Source organism: Aricia agestis, chromosome 2 (assembly GCF_905147365.1).
Source record: "Aricia agestis chromosome 2, ilAriAges1.1, whole genome shotgun sequence".
NCBI classification, from domain to species: domain Eukaryota; kingdom Metazoa; phylum Arthropoda; class Insecta; order Lepidoptera; family Lycaenidae; genus Aricia; species Aricia agestis.
Genome location: NC_056407.1, coordinates 6,550,703 through 6,566,951, shown reverse-complemented (window position 1 = coordinate 6,566,951; position 16,249 = coordinate 6,550,703). Strand labels below are relative to the sequence as shown.

Sequence of the window (16,249 nt, the reverse complement as noted above, 5' to 3'; positions counted from 1 at the left end):
AGTGTAATGATGACGAAGTCCTAGGAAGATAATATATATTCACTCAAAAGCTTTAATTAAAAGAAATTTAATAAATACTCGTTTTTAAATGTTTTTTTATTTATTTTCTCACTTAAATATACCTACCTTAGATACATATTCATACACAGCTTTCATCAATAGGTACTACATTTGTCTTAAACCTTATTATCAACCTAGTATCAGATAGGCAAGTGTTAAATCTCTTTTATATTATACTTATAAAAATATTTATACAGCGGAAATCTTAAACAAGGTCTTGTCACTTAAAATCAAAGAAGATGAATCAAATATCCCTTGTGTAAATATTAATTTATTATTATTAAAGGAGTTCAAATACCAACTTTTGATGAAAGATAAAAACAATATTATAATTTCAGACTTTTATTTGGCAAACCAATAACAATTAGAAACTGCATTGCAAGTTGCAACTATGGGAAATTGCCTGGGATATCTCAGACAGAGAGCGGTCAAGGGTTTTGTGTTCTTTGTGTTGTATTATGTTGTAGAATGCCTCCCGTGTGAGTATCTCTATATACTCACACAGGAGGAGTTCTGAATGTGTCAGAATTGCTCCTCAGTCACACACTGACTGCTCCAACGCAAATGCTTCAATGCGTGACCACTCTGTCTGATAGGTCCCTAAAACGACCACATCTTTTTAAAATGTATAATACATGAGGACTTACTAAAGTCCTTATTACATTAAAATTTAAAATGTATTTTAAATTTTAATGTAATAATATAAAACTAATATTATTATTATTGAGGTACAAAAGAATTTTTGGTAATAATAATATAAGTTCCAATGAAAATATTATGTTTTATGAACAATAAGTATGTTTGTTATGCAATTTTTGTTATGTCTTTTTGGAAAAAGTACTATAAGTAATGTAGGATTATATTTTTGAGTTTTAGTGACTATTCCCATTATATATTATATCATATTGTAGTTAAGAGAAGTTATAAATGAAAAAGTGCATATGAGAATTTAGCTAATTTGGATTTTATATTATCAATGATTTAACTTTTCTAGTAGTTTAGGTGTATGTGTGTGTGTCAATATTTATTCGTGAATATACATGAATCTAAAGTTTCAAAGGTTGTGTTCTCAAAATTCTTGTTATTGAGAAAGTAATACCTTTGAATTTACCTCTTTGGTGCAGCGTTTATCATGCATGGTTTACAAGGAAATAGTTTGTGAAATAACACAAAGACCTACTGCAATCAAAAGATTGTACGAAATGCTCCTAAGATAGGTTCCTAAGAAGTACATAGTAAGTCCTCATGTATTTTAAGTTTTAATTTAATATAAAACTAATACTTATTATTATTATTGAGGTAAGTACAAAAGTATTTTTGGTAATACATAATAATATATGTTCCTATGATAATATTATGTTTTATGAACAATAAGTTCCATATGTTTGTTATGCAATTCTTATTAAGTAAGTCTTTTTTGGAAAAGTACTATAATGTAGGTTTTTGTTTTTGAGTAAAATTTAGTGATTTACACTATTCCCATCATATAATACCATATTGTAGTCAAGAGAAGAAGTTATACTTAAATGAAAAAGTGCTCATATGAGAATTTAGCTAATTGGGATTCTATGATATTATCAATTATTTAACTTTTCTAGAAGTTTAGGTGTGTCAATGTTTATCCGGAGCATGTTATACATACATCTAAAGTTTAAAAGGTTGTGTTCTGAAAATTCTTGTTAAAAGTAAGTAATATTGAATTTACCTCTTTGGTTCAGTGTTTATCATCATACCAATAATACTTCAGATTTACAAGGAAATAGTTTGTGAAATAACACAAAAACCTACAATGCAACTATAAGATTGTACCTGTAGGTTTTTGGTGAAAATTCATACTTGTTTTACAGTAAGTAATTATACACAACACTTGTGAGTTGTGTTCCTTATACCTTGTATGTGTTTCTTGTGTACTAAATCAATGCAGTCTTAGCTCATCGCACAAATGCAAACCTTATTGTTGACTAGACATATAGGTATACTACACCTCACTTATGTTATTATTCTGAAACCTCACTAACACTAAATGGATTACTAAGGTCTCTACGTTTCTTATGTATCACTTCGTGATTAACTTGAGAATACCTACTTAATCGTTTTCCAAAAATTTGGACACTTCGAATGTTTAGTTTTTTGTTTTTAATAACGAATTATTTTCACTAAAATATATGCTATAGACTAAAATATAACTTATTAAGTAACTAACCAACTAAATAGCAATATAATTTAAGACTAAAAAGTATGTAATATTAATAAATAAAATTACTAAAATGTAAACTATTCAGTAAAAGCTACTCGTTGGTTGGTGTTTATTGAATTGCTGTATTTGACGTAAAAGCAAGCGAGCTTATGTCAGAAGTGTTGTCATGATTCGAAATTATTACTCAGTTAACAATGGAGAAGTGAGTTTTGTGTCACGTGACCACTGACTGGCTGGAAAATAGAGGTCATGGTACCAAAATGCGAGCCAGTCAGTATTCTGGCTGGCTTTAAGAGCTCATGATAGAGGGGCTGTTCCCAAAGGGCAAAGTGGACCGGGCAAAGCGGCCACCTGGCCGCTTTGCCCGGTCCACCATTATATATAGTTTTCTATGATAATTTTTATATTTAAATTTTTTTATAATATCTATGGACGTTTCACACCACGTCAGTCTGGCCCCGTGCTATGTAATTTAAGGACTTGTGTTTCAGGTACCAGACAATGGAAATATATTTAAGGTGCATTGGGGTAACTTCGGAAGAAAAAAAAAATGGGGATATTCCGAAAATGGCAAATAATTACCAAACAGAAAGTAATTTTGAGCTCTGGCTACATTAACCGAGACGCCAATTTAATCACCTCCCCCACTTCCTTTCCCTCGAGCCGTCAGCCGGCAGTGTATGTGCGCTAAGTTCATTTTTTCGCGCCAAGTGCAATTTTATGATTTTTTTGGGATTTTCGAAATTATCGAAATTACCCCACACTTGTTTTACACAGAAATTAGGTAAGTTACGTAATATTTTGTTTGTTTTAAAGAAGCTTTGACGTTTTTTGCTTTCCTAAGAATAGGTTATGTTGCTCTAGCTATGATTTTTAATAAACATTCGAAATAACCCCAGTGGGGTAAATTTGTTAACGAAATTTCCCCAAAAATTTTTACTACCTACCTTTTTTGTATTCATTTTACCAAAAAATTACATTTAAATATAAGAAAAAAAATCCATTTCTTGTGAACATTTGGGCTGGCCACTTTGCCCTTACCCCTATGGCCGCTTTAGGCGGGCCCTCGGGCAAAGCGGTTTTTTGACAGATTGTCGTAATATGTAAATCATGAGCTAATTTTAAGATTAGGGTCAATATGAATTATACATAACAGAAATATAATAAATACACTATCTGGTAGTACATTTTTTATTTTTAAATATATAATATTTCGTCTTTTTTTTAAATTGGCAGTTAAGGTGGCCACTTTGGGCTGGCTTCCCCTATGTGGTCGTCTTGGCAACATTTTTTTTTTTTTTTTTTTTTTTTTTAATCTTTTTATTTTACAGAGGCTTTTAACACTCAGTGTTAATGTCAGCCTCATAGGTGAATACAGTGTTCCCTACATAAGGGACAGATCCAAAAAACTATATAATTTTATTGCCTCTGGGGACAACGGCTCCGAAAGTACACTATTGATCCGTCCATTGTGCAGGCAGCCAAAGTCACCTAAGAGCCTTGATCTTAGCTCTGCAGTCCGAGCACACTCCAGCAAAACATGATACAGGTCTTCGGGCTTGTCGCACACATCGCAATTAGGCGAAGGCTTAATTCCAACCAAGTAGCAAAATTTATTTGCTGGAATGTGCCCAGATCGTAATCTAAAGGCTGACACCAACAACTTTCTCGATAAATTACACGAAATAAACCAAGGCTCCCATACTGGTTTATTCTGGATGGTTCCGTACCAAACTCCAACACCTCTTTGTAATTTTTGTAATTTAATAAAAAAAAAAATTGTAATTCCTCGCCGAAATGGTATTCCCATTTCTCGAGCGCCTTTTCCTTAATCTGATGACGAAGCTCATTTACAAAAGGTTTAGAACAGACCACGGGACCATCCATAACTGCACTCTTGGCAAGCGCATCCGCAGTTTCGTTTCCAATCAAACCGACATGGGCAGGAACCCATTGCAGTTTAATTGAAACTTTTCCAGAAACATGCCGGAGTAAATCCAAAGCTTCGAAGGCTATCGGAGAGCCACGTTGCTTCGTGGCGCACCGACGAAGGTGTTGGAGAGCACTTCTCGAGTCTGATAAAATAACTATACTGTTATTGTTGTTCAAGTTATTAACATAAGTTAGTGATTCCTTAATAGCAAGAAGTTCAGCAGTCATTATATTATTATCTCTATGTAATTTAAACTTCTGTGAAACGTCTAATTGGGGATCGAAGAAGGCAGCTCCGACACCTTGAGTACATTTAGAGCCATCCGTATATAACTTATAACAATCAGAATAATTATCAGATATGAATTGCAAAAAATAATTTTTAAGTTCACAATCAGATAAGCTCCGTTTTGGAGCCATGTCGCCAACTTTATCGACAATGAGTTCTTCGACATCTATTGAAGACACCCATGTGTTTAACGAATACGCCTCTAACTTTTCACTTACATATACATTCATATTACTCCATTCAGAGTTAATTTGTGCTAGAATTGGGAGATTAGTATTCCTAAAATAATTTCGTACTAAATTTAACTGATCTAAATAATATAACAAATCGTTGCCTAGTCTAGACTTAAATTTAAACAAGAATCTACTCGCCAACACGTACCTACGTATATGTAAGGGAGGAATGGAGAGTTCACTCTGCATAACAAACACTGGAGTGCTACGTATAAAAGAGCCACATATTCTCAACGCTCTGTTTTGTAGAATATCGAGCTTTTTAAGATGTGTTTTAGCACAACTACCATATATAAAACTAGCATAGTCCAGTCGGCTCCTTACAAGAGAAATATAAAGACGGCGAATATATTGAGGGTGAACTCCCCACGACCTACCCGATAGAACTTTTAAGACGTTCAAACATTTATAGTTTTTAGCACACAATTCATTTACTTGAAGACTCCATCTTAAGGACGAGTCCAACCATAAACCTAAGTATTTAACTTTATCCACCACGTTAAGAGATGAACCGTTAATCTCAATATCAATATTAAAACTTCTTCTAGTTCTATTAAATACACAAATATTAGATTTAGATACGGATAATTGGAGACCAATACTATCTAAATAGTTAATCACGGCCTTTATAGCTAATTTAAGAGAGCAAACTGCTTCTAGAGTATTACCATTTACAACTGTTTTGTATAACACAAAATCATCAGCGTATTGGGAGTTATAAACATTATTATTTACAATAATTCTAGAAATACCTCTAGTTGCAATATTAAATAAACTAGGAGAAAGGGGGTCCCCTTGAGCTAGTCCCTGGTTTGTACATCTAATTAATAATGCTACTACTTTACTAAGATCATCTAAAACAATTGTACAACGACGATTAGACAAAAAATTAAATAAATATTTACAAATAAAATTACCGATTCCAATTTCCTGCAAGATATGAATTAATGCAGTTATATTTACATTGTTGTAGGCATTCTCAATGTCTATGAAGCAAGCGATTGTTGGCTCTCTTCTGGCAAAACCTAATTGTATATGAGATGTAAGTAAAGCTAGGTTATCAACACAAGATTGTCCACGTCTAAAACCAGTCGACGTGCCGGGAAGGAGGCCCTGGCTTTCAATAAACCACTCCAATCTTCTTAATAGAATCAAATGGAATATCTTACACGGACAAGACATTAATGAGATAGGACGTAATGAGGAGGCAAGAGTGGGATCCCTTCCCGGTTTAAGAATAGGGACTATTTGTATGTCTCTCCACTGATCAGGTACATTACTTGACATTAAAATTAAATTGAAAATTTTTAAAAGCATACACTTAGCATTATTTGGAAGATAATAGATCATAGTATATGATATATTATCCATTCCTGGAGATGTATCTTTCTTTTTTAAACAATTACGAAGCTCCGCAAGAGTAATGGGTGATTCTATAATGGAAGGTTGTCTTTCTGGCAAAGTTGGCTCCTGCTCGGCAACATAATCAGGGGTCAAGGAATGCAATAGCTTTTCAGCATTAACAGGATCTACAGTATCTCTGCGTCCAGTGTTGCCTTTGATCCATCGCATCTTTCTCCACATAACGGATGCTGATGTTTCGTGGTTGATACTGGAACAAAATTCTCTCCACGACTTAGATTTTTCTTTTCTTATAAGTAATTTGGCTTGGGATACTTTGTTTTTCCATAGAACCAAATTAGAAGGTGTAGGATTACGCCGTAACTGCGCCAATGCAAGACGCCGTTCAGCAACTGCCTTTGAAAGATCCTTATTCCAATAATTTTTGGGTTTGAAGTTAGATGTGGGGTCTTGACAAATTTTAATCCAAGGGATGTGCTTATCAGCCAAATATTTAATTTGATTTGTAAAACTATCATAGCTCGTTTGGACATCATTCACCTCTTCATGAATAAACATTGTCGTTGCTTCTTTAGTATATTCTACCCAGTTAGCTGCTTTATAATTTCTTTTTTTAATGTATCTGTTCGTTTTATAAAAACCGCAACTCAACTTTAACACTAGATGATCACTGCCTAAGGATTCATTTGTAACCTGCCAACTCATATTGACAGCAATGTCTGTGGAAGAAAATGATATATCAGGCGAGGTTTTTTGAAGGCTACCGTTAACCCACTTCACTCTAGTAGGCGCACCGTCATTAAGACATATAAAATCATTTTCAAACATAGCTTTATAAACAGCTTCACCTCTTCTATCGGACTTGCAAGACCATAGAGTGTGATGCGCATTAAAATCTCCGATTATAAGACAACCTGTTTTAAATGTATTGAAAATCGCATCCCAATCCTGTTGACTTGTAGAAATTGAAGGCGGACAATACACAGCAATCACGTGCTTTAATGTAGGTACGTTAAAAACTTCAATATTGATTATCTGGATATCAGAGTTAGAAATATTAGAAACTCGTTCAGAATATTTTATTGATTTATGTATTATGGCGCACAAACCACCATATGAATCGTCTCTGTCTGCTCTCACTATATTATAACCAGAAAATTTCAGGCTTACACTAGATGAAAGCCACGTTTCACTCACAAAAGCCAAATGTATTTTGTCTTGTGACATCAAAAGTTCAAAGTCACTGGCCTTACGTTTTAAACTGTTAGCATTCCATTGAAAAATGTTGATACCGCTGTGTAAAGAATTGATATTACTGGCCATTATTGTTTCTTCCCATAAACTTAAGCACCGTCTCAAAATTCAAATATTCTTGTAAAACATCTACTACTTCGGACCAGAAAAATTCAATCAACATTTTAAACTTATCTTTTAAACTTCCTTCTGCTACAAAAACTTCTCTTATTTTATCTAAAATCCTTTCTAGCAAACGTTTCCTTTCCTTACGATTAGTACTAGAGCTAGACTTTTCAACTTGCTTATTTTCAGTATGGATTTCAGCACTAGTTATCTGAAATGTATGAAAAACATCCTCGTTATCGCGTCTGACGTCTAGACTTTTTTTCCTTGATTTATTTTTGTTCTTTTTCTTGAACTCAGTTGTGGTAGACGACTCTTGATTAGGCAACGAAGAAACACACTCATCTAATTCCAAAATGTCATCATCACTATCATGTAAAGTGTCAACGGCTGCATAGTCGCCAACAGTAACATCTCTGTAAGTGGGAGCCGAAGCCCCGTCGGTCCTGGCGTGGGAAATAATAGGTTTAACAAAAAGCATCTCGGGTTCCAATCTGGTCGAAGTCTTATTCAGTGTCTCTTCCTTCATCTTATTTAATGCAAACTTATAAGAGCACATATGATTTCCCATATACATCCGAATATTTCTTTCTTTCTTAAATACAGGACAAGCAGATTTCATAAAAGATAAGTGATTCCCTTTGCAGTTAACACATCTATAACTTTTCGTTTCGCAGTTTTCATGTTTCCCGCTACACTTAGGACAAATTGGGGTCTTAGATGGACAAATCTGATTGACGTGACCGTATCGCCAACATTTAGAGCATTGAGTCACAGGATACATGTAAGAATCTACGGCCATTCGACACCCATAAGCTTTTATAAATTCTGGAAGATTTGAACCTTCGAACCCTATTCGAACGGTTTCAGACTTTATCCATTTACCATCCGAATCTTTCCGTAACAACCTCTTAATGGATAAAATCTTCGTGTCACATTCGAAAATCTCTTTCAATTCCTTATCTTCTATATCAATGTCAATATCCCGGACCACGCCATAACAGTAATGCAACTCATTAGTATTTCTACAAACCCACTCATAATCTTGTGTAATCTTATTATTCAGAAAATTGTTTGCGTCTAGTTCGGATTTAAATTTAATTAAAAGTTTGAAAGGACTTTTATATTTGATAGTTTCTATGCCCTGAATATTGTATTTAGCCAATAGTTTTGCAAACGCTAACTGCTTCGGTAGAAAATCGGTCTTGGCGGTTATAGAAACTTCAAAATTATTACGTAAATTAGCTGGCGGATTAGGTGATGCAGATGGAGGGGTTCTCTGCAGGTTCCTGCGCTTATATCTCGTGACCAGTGTAAAGCCATCATCAGCTAGCGGCTCTGGAGAACTACCTGCTAGTCGCCTTTTGTTGCCTGGCTGCAACATCGCTTCACTTCCAACATCGTCGAGATTATTATGACCTACTGACATACCTGCATCATCCCACTCTAAGTCTACCTCTCCTTCATATTCTCCAGATTCCAGCACTATTATGTTAACAGCCTCCGCAGCCATCTCATTGAGTGCAGGCTCCATCGTACCTTCTTCCTCAGGTTCACTCATAATTACAACACAATGCGGGTAGATCGAAAAAAATAATAATACGAAAGTTTGTTAAGGAAACAAAACTATTCACACAAGTTCACTTTTGATTTGATAATTATTAATAATTATAAACGAAATAATCATACTTTAGAATATTTAAACTCGGAAACAAAAAAAAACTCGCAAATATGAAATGAAAATTGACGTCACAGAGATCGTAACACGGAGCGCGTCCGAACGTGACGGGCGCAAACCCAGACTGTTGGCAACATTTTACATTAAATGTTTTTGGTGGGATTTCAGTTCTTTTTGTAAGTTGGTTCTTGTAAGTACTTATTAATAGGTTTTTTAGTTACTATCTACAGTCCCGTGTAAACTTTCATGTCCCAATTCATAAAATCCCCTCCCCCCCCATTTTAGGGGATGGGGGGCGAAAGTTATAAAGTTTATGATTTTTTTGTTGGTTTTATACTAAACTGACATTACATAGCACTTCAGGAAGTAGCCAAAAGCCAAACATTTTGATGATCATTAGTGTGTCAGTGACGAAATCGGTGTATTTTAGATATCAATAAAATCTAAAGTATTAGAGCTATTCAATTGAGACTTTGTATGTTTATTAAGTATATTTATTTATTTATTTAAACACTTCATGCAAATATTTACATAGGCGGGCTTAATGCCTAGTGGCATTCTCTACCAGCCAACCTTAGGGTGATGATGAGAATGTTGAATAGGCGCATTCTAAAACAATATTACTTAGTTAAAATATGACGTGATAAATAGTGTTATAAACATTAATGTCTGATAACTTTTATTTTAATACATTTTATTATAATAAACCTACTTATACCGTACTTACCTATTACATACTAGTACACACTATAATATTATGATAAAACCATACATAATTATTTAAAATAAATAATTAAAAAATATACCTACATAAAATATATGTTCATAATAAAATACTAAATTACCAAAAGAAAATATGGAAAAAATTGTTAAATATGAATTCCTGTGGAAACTAAATCTAATTACTTATTATCATTCAACTGATTTTGTAAATATAATTGACGAACTCTATGTTTAAAGATATTTTTGTTAGGGGACATCCTGATTTCTTGAGGGAGGGCGTTCCAAAGGAGGATGGACTGTACAAGAAAGGAAGAGTGGACAATGCTGGAATTATGAGAAGGACAGTGGAGGCGCAAGTTTTTGGATGATCGTAGTTCCGTACTATGGGTATTACTGAAGAATTCAAGGTGGGACGACAAATATGGAGGAGCGCTAGGAGAGTAAAGGAGAGAGTACAAAGTACACAGTGCACGCAGTGATCGATTATTAAGTATATTCTAGTACGTCGGAAACCAACTCTATGAGGATTCGAATAAACGACGAAACACTTCGAGAAAAAGGTAGGTGACCTTGCGCTTCGCTTGGCTCGTCTTGGCGGGGCACGGTATGCTTCATACATACCTTCGTTGTAATAAACAGTTCCTCTCTAGGGACCCCTTTCAATCCCCTGCCGACCTGGTCCTCCACCTTGTACCTCCAGGCGGTGTCTATGTGCCGGTACCCCGCCTCCAGTGCCCAAGTCACGGCTTTCTCCACCTCGTCCTTGCCTGGCGGAATAGGCCCCTGAAAAACGAAATATTTATTTATCTTTAAGTATATCTTTCGTTTTTCATTGTCTTTAAGTACTTAGGTCCCTTTAACCACAGATTAAGGTATGGACTATGGTTTAACTTATTATTTTTAAGTACAACGGATACAGAGTACCTAATAATAAAAAGACATACCTACCAACAGATATATTATATCTGTTGGTAGGTATGTCTTTTTCTTCTAGGTATATTTATTAAATATGTCCGTGTTTATTAAACTGTTTATAACTCAAGCGAACGGCTCAATCGATTTAGCTGAAAATTGGAGACAGGCAGAAAACCTTTTATCACATGACACGTTCCCGTGGGATGTTGTGATATATAAAGTGGTGTAACAAAACAAGAAAACATATGTATACGAACTATACGTGGAAGAGCCATGCTTCGGCACAAATGGGCCGGCTCGACCGGAGAAATACCACGTTCTCACAGAAAACCGGCGTGAAACAGCGCTTGCGCTGTGTTTCGCCGAGTGAGTGAGTTTACCGGAGGCCCAATCCCCTACCATATTCCCTTCCCTACCCTCCCATTTTCCCTTCCCTTCCCATCCCTACCCTCCCCTATTCCCTTCCCTTCCCATGCCTACCCTCCCCTATTACCCTATTCCCTCTTAAAAGGCCGCCAATGCACCTGCAGCTCTTCTGATGCTGCGAGTGTTCATGGGCGACGGAAGTTGCTTTCCATCAGGTGACCCGTTTGCTCGTTTGCCCACTAATTTCATTAAAAAAAAAACAAAATTAGCCGAAACATCAGTGTCACCCATTAAAGATTAGATTTGAATTAAAAAATAAGCGTCGTAATACTCCTAATTAATTGGAAATTTAGTTCTAATGCAGTGACTTTGGCACGGTGTTTGTGTGCGTGCGACTAGACGTATGCGAATTACAATTGTATAAGTTGAAAAAGAGTGCCACACGTATTTTTAATGTTGTTAATCGGAATTACATTATTATCTGTGTCATAGGCCATATAGCTATACAGATAGACATGCACCTGTGCGTTGTTACCGAGCCAGGTGCCCAGGGCGATCGCGGGCATCTTTCTGCCATCGTTTAACTTCACTCTCGGCACCACCACAGCAGCCTCCTGAAATTGTTACGAACTAACTTGTACACACACGAAACATTTCATCAAATTCGATCACTTCTTTAAACGAGTTTACAATCATTAACACACGAACAGAATATTCCTATAATATCTAAAACTTATTAATTTAAAAACTTATTTAGTGATATTAATTGACTCCGTGGAAGACCGCCAATTAAAGTTGGCAAAAATTTAACAGATTCATATGTGATACTTACATAACATTAATGCTGCGTATATTAGTCAATTATAGTCTATCAAGAATATTGCACTGGAAGAGTTCACAGAAATAGTTATCTGGATAACTAATATCTACAGTAATAACTAATATCTAATGTGAAAACTAAGAAATAATAAAGAATATCAGAACGAAACTGGGTTAAAAGATACTAAAATCCACTTACATGAGGAACTATGAGATTTAAAGACAGGAGCAAAGATATTCGCAAGTAAAACATTGCAGTGTCTTGACCTACGACCAGCTAACTGAGCCAATATACTGCTATCGCTTCACGCCAGTGCTGCTATCAATAATTCAATAGGTATTATAGAGTCCGATACGTGATTATTGTTTTAATTGAAAGAACAGCGAGCAGTGGCGTAACTATAACATATCCGAGACCCGTGGCAAATTGACGGTGCCCTTACAGTAAAAATCGTCACGTTAATAATAAAACAATGTATAAAAAATTACTGACCTCACAGCCTCTTGGGCCGGGGCCAGCTTTTGGGCCATTTTGTCAACCTTGCCACCCTATACTTACTGTGAGCGAGATTAAACTGAAAAGAAAATGGTCCATCCTATTTAATTGAATAAGCGTGTAGTAATTAATATATTAGGTATATTACAATAAACTTTTAACGTGGGAGAGCCATGCTTCGGCACGAATGGGCCAGCTCGACCGAAGAAATACCACGTTCTCACCGGCGTGAAACAGCGCTTGCGCTGTGTTTCGCCAAGTGAGTGAGTTTACCGGAGGCCCAATTCCCTTCCCTATCCTCCCTTTTTCCCTTCCCTTCCCATCCCTACCCTCCCTTATTATCCTATTCCCTCTTAAAAGGCCGGCAACGCACCTGCAGCTCTTCTGATGCTGCGAGTGTCCATGGGCGACGGAAGTTGCTTTCCATCAGGTGACCCGTTTGCTCGTTTGCCCCCTTATTTCATTAAAAAAAAACTGTATATTCCACTGTTGCATTTGACTCGGCAACGATCTCTAGATATTTCTGTATGAGTTCAGCCTAGAGCATGGGTTCCCAAACAGTGCGCCGCGGCGCCCTGGTGCGCCGTGGAAAGGCAAGAGGGGCGCGGCGCCGCCCGTCAGCCGATCCTCCATCATTATCCATAACCACAAATATTATGAAATAAAATTATAGTACTTGCTTAACCTAACTATACTAACCATTTATGGTGTTTATTATCTTTTTAACCGACTTCCAAAAAGGAGGAGGTTATATGTTCGGCTGTGGACATTTTTTATTTTTATTTTTATTTGTGTATGTTCAACGCTTACTCCGCCGTTTGTGAACCGATTTTCGAAATTTTCGTTTTGTTGTATGAGGTTTCACTCCAATTTGGTCCCATTTTCACAAAAGTGGTGACCTGATGATGGGAACCATGAGTAATCGAGGGAACTCCTCGAAATTTATATGGAAACATATGGTGATTTTGGTTTTAGAAGAAGCATCCTAAGCATATGCTACCAAAACGCAAGATTTTGCATCGAGGTATACTATGGTTCCGAAGATACTAAGAGAACTCCGGATTCCTTATAGATACAAGTTTGGGGGTTTAGGCGCTGTTTTAAGAACTGAAAGCATATGCTACTATGCAAATTACATTCATCGTCATCATCATCATTACCACGACAGGGTCACCAATGACACAAAAATTGAATTAACAAATTCAACATTAACTCCAGAGCGTAAGGCACACATTTGACATTACTTCTGAGAAGTAAGTTGCAGCGACAATATTTTTAAATGTAAGCATTTTTTTTAAATTATCTGCAGCTGATAAAAGAACAGAAAATCTTCGATTCGTTGTCCGCTAATTCCTTCTCCGATTTAAGTACTTTTTTCATTAAGAATTAAAGCAAAGGCTTGAGCTGTGTTCCTATGTCTTTTTTTTTGTATATTCTAGCCAGTTTTGTTTTCTGGGTGTTTGAACACAGAGGAAAATCTGGCCATTTTGTTGGGTTTTTGGACGTTCTTATCTTTTTTAATAATAAAATTATGAAAAAAAGAAAACATAGGACATGCTAATAGTGGCCATAGATATTCAGGAAAAAAATCATAACTGTACCGGCACTATCCAGGGAGGAAACAGGGGACAACGTTTGTATAGAAAAACGGCGACTCCTCTTAATATTGTATGTTTGCTTGAACGCGCTAATTTTAGGAACTACAGGTCCGATTTAAAAACTTATTTCAGTGTTAGATAGCTCATTTATCGAGTTAGGAAAAGGTCGAAAAATATAGCCTATAGGCTATATTTTTTCTATAGTCTTCCTCAATAAATGGGCTATCTAACACTGAAAGAATTTTACAAATCGGACAGTTCCTGAAATTAGCGCGTTCAAGTTAGCCCTTTCAAATAATTTTCCCCGTTTTTCCACATTTTCCTCTATTTCTTCGCTCCTATTAGTCTTAGCGTGATAAAATATAGCCAATAGCCTTACTCGATAAATGGGCTATCTAACACTGAAAGAATCATCAAAATCCGTTGCGTAGTTTTAAAGATTAAAGGGAACAAAGGGACATAAGGGAAAAAAGCGGCTTTGTTTTATCATATAATATATAGATATGTATGTACTTAGTTTCGAAAATAGTTTTTACTGTATTACAATTTTGTTTTCAATATCGTCAGAGAAATTAAAAAAGTAGTTGGCGGAAAAAGGTTATTTAGTTGGATTATATCAAACAATGGGTCGTAATCTGTCGGGTCGGTTTGAGTTTCGTCATAGCTCGACCGAATTTTATAGGCCCACCTTGATTCTCTGATACCATAACGGCATGTAGTTACTATACAGCTGTCCTTTCGAACGGATAGTATGGGTGGTCGCGCCACTCGAGCTGTGGTATGTTCCTGTACCCTCTGTCATAGCTCCTCAACAGTTCCTTGTCTTCGTCCTGCAGGTGGAAATCAAATATATCGATGTTCTCCTCTATACGTCTTTTGGTGACCGATTTTGGTATTGGCACTACGCCTAGTTCCACCTGGAAATACAATTAGAATAAAAAAAAAAACAGTTTTATATATGACTATAAATATCAAAACTTTACGTGTATCTAGTATTAACACGTATATGCCACGCAAAACTTTTTAGACTATTTGGCAAAGATGAAAAGGACATGGGCAGTTTTTATTTTGAAGTAGATCTACATCATTTGGTCGGGGTACGTTATTTCAATGTTAGTAGTGATCTGTATGCTATAGCACGACCAAATATAAAATATCAAGTTCTCTGCACACTCATACCAGGTATCTCAACACGAGTTGTGGCACGGTCTTGTGGTATTTCTGAGCGACGGCCACAAGCTGTGGGTCGTCAACTCGCGGCGGCGGCGCGTCCGCCCGCGCCTTGTGCCGGAACAGCGCGCCGAACGGCGTGTAGCCCATCACCGTGATGTTGTGAGACCGACAGTATGACAGCAGCGCCGGCTGCTGCAGGTTTAGGTTCAACTGAAAGGAGTACATGTAGATAGTAATGGGTGAAAAAGTTGTGAGTACATTTTACAGTCCATACTAAAATGATCCAGCTCGTCAAAGACAAATGGGGAAAACCCCAACGTTGGCATTCATTCGCCTTAGCTTTTTATTTAAAAAATACAGGGGAATGTTATTATTCGACAAATTTACTATTCGAATAATTCGAATATTTTACAAAACTTCGAATATTATTCGAATAATTAAAAAATTTTGAAAAATGCTGATAACTCTGAATAAAAGTAACAAAAAGCTTCGTACAACCATGTACAACCTATTTTGTTAATACTATAAAGTACCTAAGCAATTCTTATTTTTACTTTTATCAACATAAATCTTTATAAATGACATAGTTAATTTTTATTATTAAAAAAAAAAAAAAAATATATATATATATATATATATATATATATATATATATATATATATATATATATATATATATATATATATATATATATATATATATATATATATATATATATATAAGGTACAGCTGGGCAATAAAAGAAAGGCTGTAAAGTGTAAACCGTTTTCGATCGTAGCACCTTTTACTTTTCTCAAGTGATTATGCTTAAGTCTTGCTAGGCAGCAGTTGAGATTAAATAATAACATGATATTAGACGTTATGATATCTGTTCATTAATTCTAAGCCAGCTTACCCGTCTTTTTTATATTTTAGATCCACGTTCACCTAGTTCACCTAGTCGGCTACACCTGTGTCAATGTGGCTCGAAATTATAAAAAAGGGCCACTACAGAAACAACCCCACAACAAAGAAAAACAAATGCAACGAAGCCCTGAGGGAGGGTGAA

General features: G+C 35.8%; 2 protein-coding genes across 2 annotated transcripts in view; both read right to left on the bottom strand.

Moving 5' to 3' along the window:
* Nucleotides 1-16,249, bottom strand: part of LOC121736511 — a 41,425-nt gene that overhangs the window by 5,319 nt on the left and 19,857 nt on the right. The window contains exons 6-10 of the mRNA XM_042127753.1: nucleotides 15,207-15,410; nucleotides 14,756-14,944; nucleotides 12,133-12,210; nucleotides 11,636-11,728; nucleotides 10,455-10,616 (exon numbers count right to left, since the gene is read on the bottom strand). Coding sequence (XP_041983687.1) covers nucleotides 10,455-10,616; nucleotides 11,636-11,728; nucleotides 12,133-12,210; nucleotides 14,756-14,944; nucleotides 15,207-15,410 — 726 coding nt within the window. The remainder of the gene's footprint in view (nucleotides 1-10,454; nucleotides 10,617-11,635; nucleotides 11,729-12,132; nucleotides 12,211-14,755; nucleotides 14,945-15,206; nucleotides 15,411-16,249) is intronic.
* LOC121740031 lies at nucleotides 3,588-5,354 on the bottom strand. The gene is made up of 2 exons (XM_042132726.1): nucleotides 4,044-5,354; nucleotides 3,588-4,011 (listed from the first exon to the last, which is right to left on the bottom strand). The coding sequence occupies exons 1-2, from the start codon at nucleotides 4,898-4,900 to the stop codon at nucleotides 3,642-3,644; spliced, it is 1,227 nt and encodes a 408-aa protein (XP_041988660.1). The 5' UTR covers nucleotides 4,901-5,354; the 3' UTR covers nucleotides 3,588-3,641.

Excerpts from the sequence above, each read along its gene's own strand:
- LOC121740031 (XM_042132726.1), bottom strand. The coding sequence starts at position 4,900 with ATGCAGAGTGAACTCTCCATTCCTCCCTTACATATACGTAGGTACGTG. Across the intron at positions 4,012-4,043 it reads GAATACCATTTCGGCGAGGA|ATTACAAAGAGGTGTTGGAG; the intron begins ATTACAATTTTT and ends TAAATTACAAAA.